Source organism: Gasterosteus aculeatus, chromosome 12, assembly GCF_964276395.1.
Source record: "Gasterosteus aculeatus chromosome 12, fGasAcu3.hap1.1, whole genome shotgun sequence".
NCBI classification, from domain to species: Eukaryota; Metazoa; Chordata; class Actinopteri; order Perciformes; family Gasterosteidae; genus Gasterosteus; species Gasterosteus aculeatus.
Window position 1 is genome coordinate 12,281,784 of NC_135700.1, and position 12,017 is coordinate 12,293,800.

General features: G+C 40.2%; 1 protein-coding gene across 7 annotated transcripts in view; it reads right to left on the reverse strand.

The window, feature by feature from the left end:
- zfhx3b (zinc finger homeobox 3b) overlaps positions 1 to 12,017 on the reverse strand; it is a 187,403-nt gene that overhangs the window by 12,729 nt on the left and 162,657 nt on the right. For 4 of the 7 annotated variants that reach the window (XM_078084816.1, XM_078084818.1, XM_078084815.1 and 1 more), the window contains 3 exons: positions 4,224 to 4,360; positions 3,465 to 3,665; positions 164 to 287 (listed from right to left, as the gene is read on the reverse strand). In XM_078084816.1, the coding sequence (XP_077940942.1) occupies positions 164 to 287; positions 3,465 to 3,665; positions 4,224 to 4,360 (462 nt within the window). The remainder of the gene's footprint in view (positions 1 to 163; positions 288 to 3,464; positions 3,666 to 4,223; positions 4,361 to 12,017) is intronic. The other 3 variants (XM_078084817.1, XM_040195275.2, XM_078084814.1) reach the window with 1 other exon arrangement.

Below are 12,017 nucleotides of genomic sequence, written 5' to 3' on the forward strand. Positions count from 1 at the left end.
ACTCCACGTGTACATATGGCAACAACATGGTCATTACAGAAAACGTAGATTACTACTTATTAGTTATCGATTTATGTATTTAGTACACATTTAGAAGTTATTTGTACATAACACATAATATACCATCAAGTAACCCTGAGATCCCTAAGAGTCTGATACTAACCAGCTTGCTTCTTTGTATCTTCAGAGTTCGAGTTGGCTGTAGCATGAGGGGTGCCCGGGGACTCCGTGTCTGGACTGGGCACAGGTATGAACATGCTTGCTGGCAGTACTTCAGACGCTGTTACCTGGAAAAACAAAGCACAAAGAAATTCCAGTGTGAATAATTACGCTGAAGTTTATTTTATTTTTAATATTATTGTTTAATAAATGGCAAGAAAACTACAGACACAAGTAGGTAGATACACAAAGCAGCTACCAAGAAGCGGTTTAGAGAAATTAGAGAGCTCGCCGAGCTTAAAGAGCATTAGTTCGAAACGTCACTTACATACGTGAATGTTTCACAGTCCTGTGCTTTAGCGTGTGCCTATTTCTGCTGCCGCAATTAGGATGATGGACCTCATGTCATACAATATCTCAGCCAGCTAAAAGATTTATGAGGGGGGACGAATAAGATAAGACTAATGAAAAAAATCTTGAAAAAAAGAATACTGTAAAAAAGGAGAAAACCAGGTAAATTCCAGACATCTCAAAGATCAGCTTTAGCTACAATTTTAGTAGACTTATGATTACCAATTCAAAATAAATAATACTAAATAAGACTGGTTTTTAATAAAATAGTGGTCAAAGGACAGTCACAAGCTGATACTAAGGTACTAAGGTGAGAGCTTTTTTACTTTGCTAATTCAAATATTTCAAGGATGAATAAGTATTGATTTAAAACGGACATAAAAAAACAGGTACTTGCTAATCTCTAAAGGTTAGAGTCAATCATGTGTGAACGACAGCAACCTCTGTTTATCCTTGCCTCTGCCTCCTAACTTTCTTCATATATCTCTTTCTATTAAACTTTGTTCAACCCCTAATCATTAATTAACATTACCTATTCAACAATAATCAGCGACTGAAACTGGATGAGGTTGGAAGATGTGGCACTGTCTATTTCGCCTTCATTTGACTTCACAAACTGAGTATTCAGCTTTACGCTACATGCTGCATTTCAATTCATACCACCACAATATCCCTCCTTTTCCCTTTTGTTTCACTGGTGAACCTTCGTTTAAGTTTTCTTTCCAGATTTTAGCATGTCATATAATCTGCATGGTAGATCCAAATGGAACAGAACTGTCTACAAGCAAGAGGAGTTTAAGGGTTAAGCAGAGCAGTTAACAATTGCCATCCAAAGCACAGATTTTATTTGGTTAGTGTGGCCTCAAACATGACAAAAAACACCCAGCCATTTCCTTGTTTTTTTTTCCTCCTCTGGTTCTCTTCAAAATAAAAGAGGTAATTAATGTAACCAACATCGAAAGTCACAAAACCAAAAAGCAATGATTTACATTATAAAGTGGTCTGTTTCCAGACAACGACTTCATTAGGCAATTAGCAGAGTATCCCGAGGTCACTTTTAATTTGGACCGCCTAATTGGCAAACATAGTTCAAAACAGCTATCATCCAGCCAGACTCAGAATTAATGAAGCACAATTATTACCCCTATCTCAAGCATACAAAAAATGAGTGAGACACACACACATTTGCTCTATATGAGACAGGCGGCGTGGGGGGGTGGAGAGGAGGGAGTTTAAAGACGAAGGTGGAAGAAATAAAAGTCACCTATATCAGAATAAATTAGCCGGTCCTCTTTAGACATGTGAAAAGGATAAAGTACCTTTCCATCTGCAATCACCCGTTATAAAAAGGCGCTAGCTTTATTGCGAGTTATATTACCTCCGTTCTATCACAGGGCCAAACCCTTCAGTACTATCTCTGTATGATAAACACATACTGCCGTCTACATACTAATGTGTGTGCCATTTACTTTCAGGATAGGCATTAAAGATGGCTAGGCAGCAAGTAGAGTTATGTGTGACTCATGATTTCGCAGAAGGATATTTAGCTCCACCCCTTAGAACAGAGAATATTACAATATTTGCTCTATGAGTTACAAGAAAAAAAGGGCAAATACAATTGCATTTCCTCATGATCAGCATTATTGGAAGCATATTAAGTATTGCCGATAGTAAACGCCGCCCCGGTACATCTACAGCTAATATAAATCTGACTCGAGTCGAAAACCACATGATTTGGGTTACAACCACAAAGAAATCCTGCATGACATTTCTCAAAGGAATGGACTTGGAGATTGACATCTTTTCATATGTTGCTGTCTACAAATACAAAAATAGAAGACATTTTTTAAAAGACCTGATTTTTAGCGAATGATGACATTTCCATTGCGAAGCGGGGAATATGCTCAATACATTTCTATTCGTCTGTGTCACAATTATTTCAACATTTTCATCATGAAAAGCTTTGTTTTGGCTAGAACACAGGTGATCGAAGACACGGTATGTCAGTGTAATAATAAACGGACTGGCAGCTGAGAGACTTCATCCTGAAATTATTAAACAATACAAAAACAGATTATGAGTTGCCCTCCCCAAATGGCCGTGATTATAAAGAGCTGGAGAAAGGCTCACTGATGATGGGCGAATTAAGACAATGAAAAAAGGAGAAAAATATAAATCTTAAAAAGGGGCCAATTATTTTCAATGAGCCAATGGGATTGCCTGCAGGCCTAACGCAATTAACAGTATTCTTTGTGTTTGATAAAGGACTGAATGTTGGCAATTTGGAGAAGGGAAGACGTGAATGGCGAGTGTTGTCACAGCTCAAGCCACTGCAGGGTGAATTGTTTTGGAGCTATCTTCTTGGCAATGCTGACTCCTTTCACTGGTCCTTGACCTGACCCATTGTCTGCAATCTCACTGCCGTGATGTGTGAAAGCGACAATATGTTGCGCCTATACAGCTCAACTTTGACTGGCTGTAGCTTCATGTAACTGAGAGCAGATAATGACACAATATGGGAAGGAGTGGTGGGAGGAATGGGAATTAAATCTGAGATTGGTGTTGATGTAGAAAGTATGTCCAAACTTTTGCATATGCAACACATCTAACCCTGACAGCATGGTCATACATTTGTTAATGTGTTGTATGTGTTGTGCTTTCCCTCCTCTGCAATCCCTGACTTATATAAACTATGGGTAATGCATTTTCTGAGGTACTTATACAATCTCTTAGCTATGGAAATTATTGACCAGAATAAAAAATGTGTACTTGACACTGTGAATCGAATACATAGTTATCAACAACATGCCAGCTAACCTTAAAATATGCAGGTTGGTAATGGAAATGATGGAAAAGCATCGCATGCCGAGAAATAAAAGAATGGTAATGGAGTTAACACTTTTAACTTACCACCTACCGATAACCAATCAAAATAAACAATACAAAGGACTTACTGAGGCAATAAGCTTATCCACACAGTCAGGAGCCACACTGTGAAGGTGTGTGAGGTGGAACTGCAGGTGGATCTTGTTGTTGAGCGTGTCCTGGCACAATGGGCAGCGTAACATGGGCTGTACAGAGTGCTGCGTCATCACGTGCATTCTGAGACGATTCAGGTCCGTGTTGGTAAACTTGCAGTAGGGACACTGGTACATCTGTAAGGTGGAAAGACAGGGACGCAGACGGTGGAAAAACAAATCCACAAAGGTTTAATGGGTTGAAATGAATGTGGTGAGCACAGTCGGCCTGCTTGAAGAGGAGCTGTAGATCAGGCGGAAGATTGGGACCCCCCTTCCCTCCAGCAGGCAGATCCCTCTGATCACAGACAACTGTGTAATACCGAGCACCACTGAGCCTTGGCACCTACTTCAAAGTGCTCTCATCTGTCAAATACTATATTGATTTTCCACCTCATACACAATTAGCAGTGAAACTACAGCAGAAAGGCGAAAATATTTTTGAGTGCATTTGGGGAAAAAAACCCTGCATAATATAAAAGTCAGTGGGATAACTAAGTAAAAATTATTAGAAGTATATTTTTACATTTCTTCTTTTAATTGGTGTGTAAATTGCAGTCTCATAATGAGGGCCTTCTTTTGAGGATGAGATAACCTTTAGCGAGAGTTTTCAAAGAGGTTTTTTTTTTCCCAGACAGTTTCGAGAACATCTGAAGACGTTGATGTTATCAAAATTGTGTGGTTTGTAACTCTCACCTGCTCCGAAGTGCTCTTCTCAGCTGTCCTGGGACGCTTTGAGGAGAGTGGACTCTCGGATGTCTCTGACCGCGAAGACGGCCTTTTGGAGGGGGTCGGGGAATCTGACTGGTGCCGTTCCGAGTGGCCCGGCACTGCTGCACAAAAAACAGAGGGATGGAGAGAGGAGAGCAGACGTGTCAAGGCAAGGACTAGGCATCCTGAGAGCAGGTCAATCAATAACGCTGTGGATGAAGGGCTTTGGAATGCCTTTCTCAAATGTGATATAACTGCATTTAATGGGAATTGGGCCGAGAAAGTGTTGTTATCCAACTCGTGTCTCTCCATAGAAAAACACAGTGTTTTGCTTGTCTTCTCATGCTGCTGCAAGGGAGCCGTCTCTTTCAATGCGAGTTTGTCAAGATATCATACAACACCATAAACCGCTAATGAAAATATTCATTTGCCACAGGGTGCAACTTTAAGTTTCACCACGTATTTTCTGTCCACATGAGTTTCTTAACTTGAGACAAGTTACATAAACATCTTGCAACCTCGTCATACAGCAAGCAGGGTAAAGAGATCCAGATCAGACTCTTTTTAAAACCCAACCGGTTTCTGTAATTACGTTTCGTTTGTTTTAACAGTAATATAACAATAAAAAGTCCAGCATCATGTCTTGTGCATTCAGCTACATTCTGTCCTTGTCATCCTCATAAAAAAAAGAAGAAAAATCACAGTTTTGCATCCCTAAAATTTGAATTAATTTTAAGTAGTCAAGCCCTTTTTTAACGGATTCAAAATACATTATTAAATCAAGCTGTGCCTGCAGAGTTTTTGTTGCCAGTGTGTTGTAGTTCTGTGCATGTGAACTGTGACAAAGAGGGAAAAAAGGACAGAGGGTTAGAAAACCTCTCTTCAAGCCCTTGAGCAAATCTTAATACTTTCTCAAAGCCAGGTCGCATATGTCAACAAGCATTCATTTAACTCAAGATGTTTAAGACATAAGAACACGCCATTGGGCTCAAAGACGACATCATATTGATGATTAGTCATACCGCGGCATATCCACAGGATGCAACCATGCTTCCGCGCGCTGTACATGGACATGTGCAAGCAGTTGTCGGGTGGCTGATAAATCTTTGAAAGGATTTTCAGTACAGTCACCTATACAGCAAGGGGTTCACTGTAGCTCACAAACTGAATCACATGGCTAATCCATTTAATACAAACAGCACCGATATTAGCCAAACATCATGTCGGCAGAGCAGGGCCTAACACAGCAGCCTCTGCAAACCAAATTTAAAACCACTCCACTTTATAGAAAAAGAGAGGGAAACTAGAGGTGGCACACAGAAAAGCATAGAAGTTGACCACTCAGCACAGCAAAGGAGCTCCAGGGACATCAGGCAGTGTCTCCAGTGGAAATAATCCCATGTGAAACTTGAGCAAGTGCATCGCTAACCCCTAACAAGCCTATAAAGAGTTAAATTCGGCCTGATTCCTACAGTCCCAAAAGGGCAAATTGGGAACAGAGGGCATTGGCAGAGGAGGGGTGGTTGGTCGGCGGGCAGGTTAAGCCGGGCTGACCACGCTTCTGCGCCAGACATTAAAATGTCAGCTTCAATCAGGACGAGGGCAGTTGAGCTGATTACCCAGAGGGGGACCTGGCTTTGGACAGAGCAGCCTGCAGAATCTCCTAGAGACATTGGGATCAGCCAGGGAGGCCCCATTAGGGTCCATTCACAGCCAATCCTATTAAACACATCCGCCAATAAACAAAGGGAATGTTAAACAAAGGGAACCTCCCATTCCCCGACATTAACCTCTCAGTCATGGCACTGTCCTCACCAATTCCTCCTCCTCCTAAACTCCACTTCAGTCCTATTTCCCATGAGGTCTTCTCTTGAGGTAAACAATGACGGTCATCTGTTTTTGGAGCGTGCCTATTGAGTTAGTTGGGAGAAAATGGTCTATGCGTATGAATTTTTTTGCCGTACCATAAGAAACCCTTAACTTGTCATCACAAGCCATAGGGAAAGTAGGGAAGGATATGTAACCGTATATAATATAAACATTTTAAGCACCTCCTCTTTACTTCCAACTGAATTATGTTTGCGCACAAATAGAAAGAAACATGCAAAGCACGTCCAACTAAAATATGCACAATTGCCATTCAATTCATTTACTTAATCGAGTAATCGAGAGATGGTGTAAAGAAATCTCAAAATTAAGAGGATAAACATAATTGATTTTAGGTATATTTCACTTCTACAAATACTCAATAAGCACTATGGGTTAAAAAACTGAAGAGTGGCTATAGAAGAGGCCCAAATTGGCTGTAGCGCAGAAGGTGCCTTGTAAATGTGTGAGAAAGACATGACGAGAGAGAGAGAGAGAGAGAGAGAGAGAGAGAGAGAGATGGGGGTGGGAATGGGGGGCAGATGGAGGGCTGGAGAGGCTTACTTGGACATACTATCTTGTCATGGCCAATTATAACTCAATAAATCCGATCAAACGCCTTCTCTTAAGAACCCTACACCCTGACACCATCACCGGCACCATGACATCCAACTACTACATCAGTTGTTGTTTTCTGTGTTAGGGTTGACGAAAAAATAATGACCATAACAAAAAGAATCTGGGAATGAAATCGAGATTTTTGTCATTCCACAGTCTGACTCTTATTGGACAGTACGCACAGATTTGTACGCGTGAGACACACGGATCTACAATACGAGTAGATCCGAACCAATGACTAAAATTAGGTGCTGATGGAGCAGGATGTACAACTATCCGAGGAGGAATGTGCTGTCGAGAAAGAATAGAAAGGTGAGATCTGCTGCGGATGTGAAGAATATCTACTGAGGTCTTGTTCAACTGTCTGATCTGATACTGGTGGTGGTATCTGGAAGAGGAAATATATAAATCACAAAAAGGTGTGAAAGTTGTTGATTTTTTCCAAAGAAAATCTCTCGTTCTCTTTCGTATATAATATTTCTGTCACTGAATGTGCTCTTCTTGAAGTTAACGTGTCATCACTGTATGACTGTGAAGAAACTTATAGACAGTCCACTACAGTACCTAAACCTCAGTGGTTGGTTAGTTTGTTGATGCTTGTCCAAGTAGTCCACCGAGACCCCTTCTGGGTCCCCCTCTGTCCGTGTCCTTAATGTCTGTTAACCTGACCTCTTCTGCCCGGTCATTAGACACAGATCCCCCATCCACACCAAACCTCATCTGACAGATATACAGGGTGGACTTTTGTTTGAGAGCACAAAAGGCAAGGCAGCAGTGGAGAAAAAAACAAACCGTAAGAGCCAATTTAGATGATCATTAATTCATGCCCCTTTTCCGTAAACCAGAGGCTTCTGTGCTGTCAAGTCCCGTAAGTGAATTGGACTTTGGCACCTTGTCTCACCTTCCATATCTGGACTGTATTATTCAGGCAGCAAAGGGGCTGTCAGCACACTGTACCGGTCTCTGCAGCAACCGCAGACTTGTTGTGCTTTTAAGGGGAGAAAGATGCTTGCTGGACAGAGTGACTGACACAGCAGCGGCCGAATTAGACACGACAGGTCATCCGCCATTAAAATGTGTTATCACAGCTGCCATAAATCGGCTTTGTCCTTGGGAGAGGTTATCCATACTGTGAAATGCGAGTTACAGTAAACAATATGTAAATAAGGGTAGGATGGGAAGAGGATTACTGCTGTTTTAGAGGGGAATTCCCCATTTACCGACTGACACGGGGTCCTCAACATCACCGGAACCTCGGCCCCCTCATTACCACAGTTCCAGTCTCGCCAAGGCAGCTTCAGACCGCTGTTGTAAAATACGTAACCTATCATCCAGTCCGTCCGGGCCAGCAAGCCTGCATAACTTTACTGTCGTTTTTCCCAGAATAGCCAGAGTCCGACAATTATTTTAAACTGCAGCTCAGCCAAAATTCCTCTGTATAGTGAACCTAAAGTCTCTTCATTTCATTTAAAATCCTAACCTATGATGATTTAACCCACAGTGATACAAGTTTTTCTCCTTTAATGTAATGCTAACAATACAGGAATATTGCCTTTTCCTTTTCAATCAAGGATTTTCATTTGTAGTATGTGCCAGAGACCAGAGCAACAAAGGCCAGTGCTCCATTTCATTTGAACATTCTCAAGTAATTATTCTGCTGAGAAAAAATAGAGGAAAACTAAAACCTTGAACTAAGAAGCCAATATTGAAACTACTTTTGAAATAATTAAGTAATATTTATGAAATTGCAATTACAAAACACTAAACTGTTCAGTATAAAGCTGTTATGCAGCATAACGACATGATTGCAAGGAAGGCCAATCACTCTGGAAGAAATTAAAAGAGATATTAATTAGCAGAAGTGTCACTAATGCATTGAACAGGATGACATGGCGTTCACCTTAACAGGACGCTCAAAGACACGGCACTGGTGCTTGCCCACTGGTAAAACTCATAAACACTGAGCTTTTGAGTTGGCTGACAAACAAGGACAATCTATGGCCTATTATCTTCAAAGACAAAATGAATTACAATTTGAGGGATGACAAACACTTAAAAGACGTGATATGAATATGAACATTTCCACTGCTCTGCCTCCTGATTTCTCGTACTACTTAGGGTGTAAAAGCCACAACAAATCACCACTGAATGTCTCCTAGTTTAGAGTAACAATAACATAAACTTGAATCATTTGATTGTAGCTAACCATAAACCACAGCCAATATCACATTTACATGTCTGCATTGTTATATGGGGAACAATCCATAACATTTTGTGGGTTTGTTTTGGCAGAGATAATGTAGAGCACCTTAAAATATATGCAGACAGACTGCAATGCCTCAGTGTTGGGTCTAGAGGATGCTAATAACCATGTTCATTAAACAGATTAAATTCGGCATCTTTACACACACCCAGACGAGCATACATACATGTTAAAGTACATTTATATAAACCCTCAAGTGCATGCAGAGCCAAAAGACACAGACAGGACACACCTCAGAGTTGCAAGCACAAACACAGTTTTCATCAAAATTGTTCGGAAAAGGCAACTGAGCACTTTTTATCTGGTTTATGTGACATCCTACATTCCTGTAGGAGCCACATAAGAACGATTTGGAACATATTGTTTATAATGCAAGCATGGAAAGTCTAGTTTTGAAATACCCCAATTTGTTACGATCTCTTTACACTAGCTCTATTATTATCTCAAAAAAGGTCTACAGTACATGCTCTAAATATTGGCATGGCAATCAAACAACCCCTCCTTTGTAGTTGTTCAGTCTGAAATGCATAAAGATTTAATTATATATAAATTGAGGTTTCTCCTATTTGAGTTTATGGACCATGCCCAGCATGAGAGGTAAAAACAATGTTCTCCAGCATAATGAGGCACAAAAAATACCACAATATACAAAAACAGTTGTTAATCAAATGCCGGAAGTCCCCTTTAATTAATGCACACAAAACTATGTAAACTAATGCACACTTTAACAACAGTAACATTTAAGCCCATTTAACTCAGAAGTCGTCCAGCATGGACACTGATATTTATGTTAAATGTTTCAAATCAAAGTGTCCAAGTCTGCTAATATCTTAACAATTTCCATCCTTCCTCCTCTCTCTAATTTCCATCTCCCCTCACTCACCACCCGCTTTTCTGCATCGCTATACATTCAGCTGCTTCAAAAATACACCTGCTTTAATGAAGGATCCTGTTCCTTTGCAGAATCTCTTTTTTGCCACAGTGAGGAAAGAGCCGCGTGGCTATCCACTTATATATAATTCATACCTAGAAATAAAAATGACCCTTTGAATTACTTATAATGCTGAATGATAAAATTGCAGATACGGCCAACGTGAATGTCTTTGTCCAAATACATTAAGATTTTAGTATTCCACTTATACTTTCTTGAACTGATGATTTGTATTTTCCCCTCCCAGCATATATATTTATGATAATAAACTGCATAATCACGAAAAGATGCACCAGATTGCTTACAGTGTTGGGAGCATATGACATTTACATATGTCTGAATGCCTGCACATGTAAATGTATGTATCATCTTTGAGATAAATACAAAAAAAAACGAATAATGAAGGTATCTTTCAAGAGATGACATGCTGAATACTGATGTACCTCTAAATGATTCTAATGAATACTGAGGAGCTGTGGAACAAGAGAGAAAAAATGTGATCGACAGTGTCTTTAAAAAAAGAGGAAGCCTTTCTTCTGTGTTCGCTAATGCTGTCTGTCTGACAGTAACCGTCATTTGTAAAGGTACAATGTTGTGCTCTAATCCAACAGCTACATGACAGCGATGAGAAGAGAATACTTCAGCAGTTCTAATGATGGACCTTAGAAACAGCTCAGCCTCAGACAGTGGGAGATCAGGTCCCTTTCAGGTAAATAGCAGGTTGGCCATGACGCTCATCCACTGTGTTCGAACAGGCCTTTTGTGTTCCTACTGTAGAAGAGTTTTCAGATAATCACAAGCGCTCGTCTGTTTACCAAATGTATTGTAAGTTCCTCCTGACTTTGGTCCCCCACACAGTGTTTTCCTGCACTTGCTTTGCATGGGTATTGTAATGACCAAGCATAAAAAGAAGTTAAAAAAGGGACCCTTCTATTAAACTATAGCTGTCAACCATTCACTGACAACACAGCCTTGAACCCACCACCCCAACCTACACACGCACCTCTTCACTCACATCAAACACAACCGCAGACCTGGTTCCCTAATGCACATGCTATTTTTAACTAAGCGTTTCTAATAAGCTGCTGGGAAGCTGTAAATTTTTCATATGCAAGCACATATTTCCTTTGTGAAAACACAGAAACACACTTATTTGGTGATTAGCGACTGACAGAGGGGAGGAAGGGAACTGAATATGCTTGTATCAAATTGCATGCCTTTCAAAAAGGAGGAATCCTAATGCGAGGAGTCGTCTTCCTGTGCACCACAGGTATGAGTGAATTATTAATCGGCCAGCTCATTTTAATGCTTTTTAAAGTGCTTTATTTTGATGTGCTAAAACATACTTTTAGCCATATTCAGTCAGGCATGCATATCATTATTTCTTCCATCAAAGAAGAGTGTCGCCCTTTCAAAGAGCACAAACAACTCAGCCTCATTTAAAATAGAAGTTCGAATATCAAAGACATTTTACAAAGGCTGCGCTTCAAACACTGTGATGAAGTTTTTCTCCCTACACTTTATAAAAAAAGAAAAAAGAAAAACTTGGGTATGCAAAAGGTCTGAATTGTTTTCCAGCTTTTAACCTGAGTAGTGTAAATCAAAACATCCTGCAGTAACACACAAAGTCAAGTGAGAAGCATCTATCCAGGCGCATTACCGTTCAGAGTCATCATTATCAGAACTCTCTTCTATTGAATAGGAGATGTCTTATCTGCCGACACACAGGCGTACAAAGTAAATTATGCATGAAAAGGGAAAATGAAACTATATTTAATTTACACAGATGTTTTAGATATCTGTATACAGTCTGTATGCAAAAGCTGTATCTATGATTAGATGCTGTTATGCACGTACACTGTCAGTGTGTGGGACAAAATCTCAGATTTCTGCTTGAACTTTGAGACGGTGTCGTGGAGTTAACCGTGCAGCACAGCTTACTGGTAGCTCTACAAATTCTGGCAATCAACGGAAACAATATTTTGACCACTGGCTGCACACAGATAATCCGTATTATTAAATGAGTTCCCTGTTCTTCTTTCAATAATTGTCAAAAAGTACTTCTCTCTCTAGAGTACCGCTAACAATACTACAGTGCAAC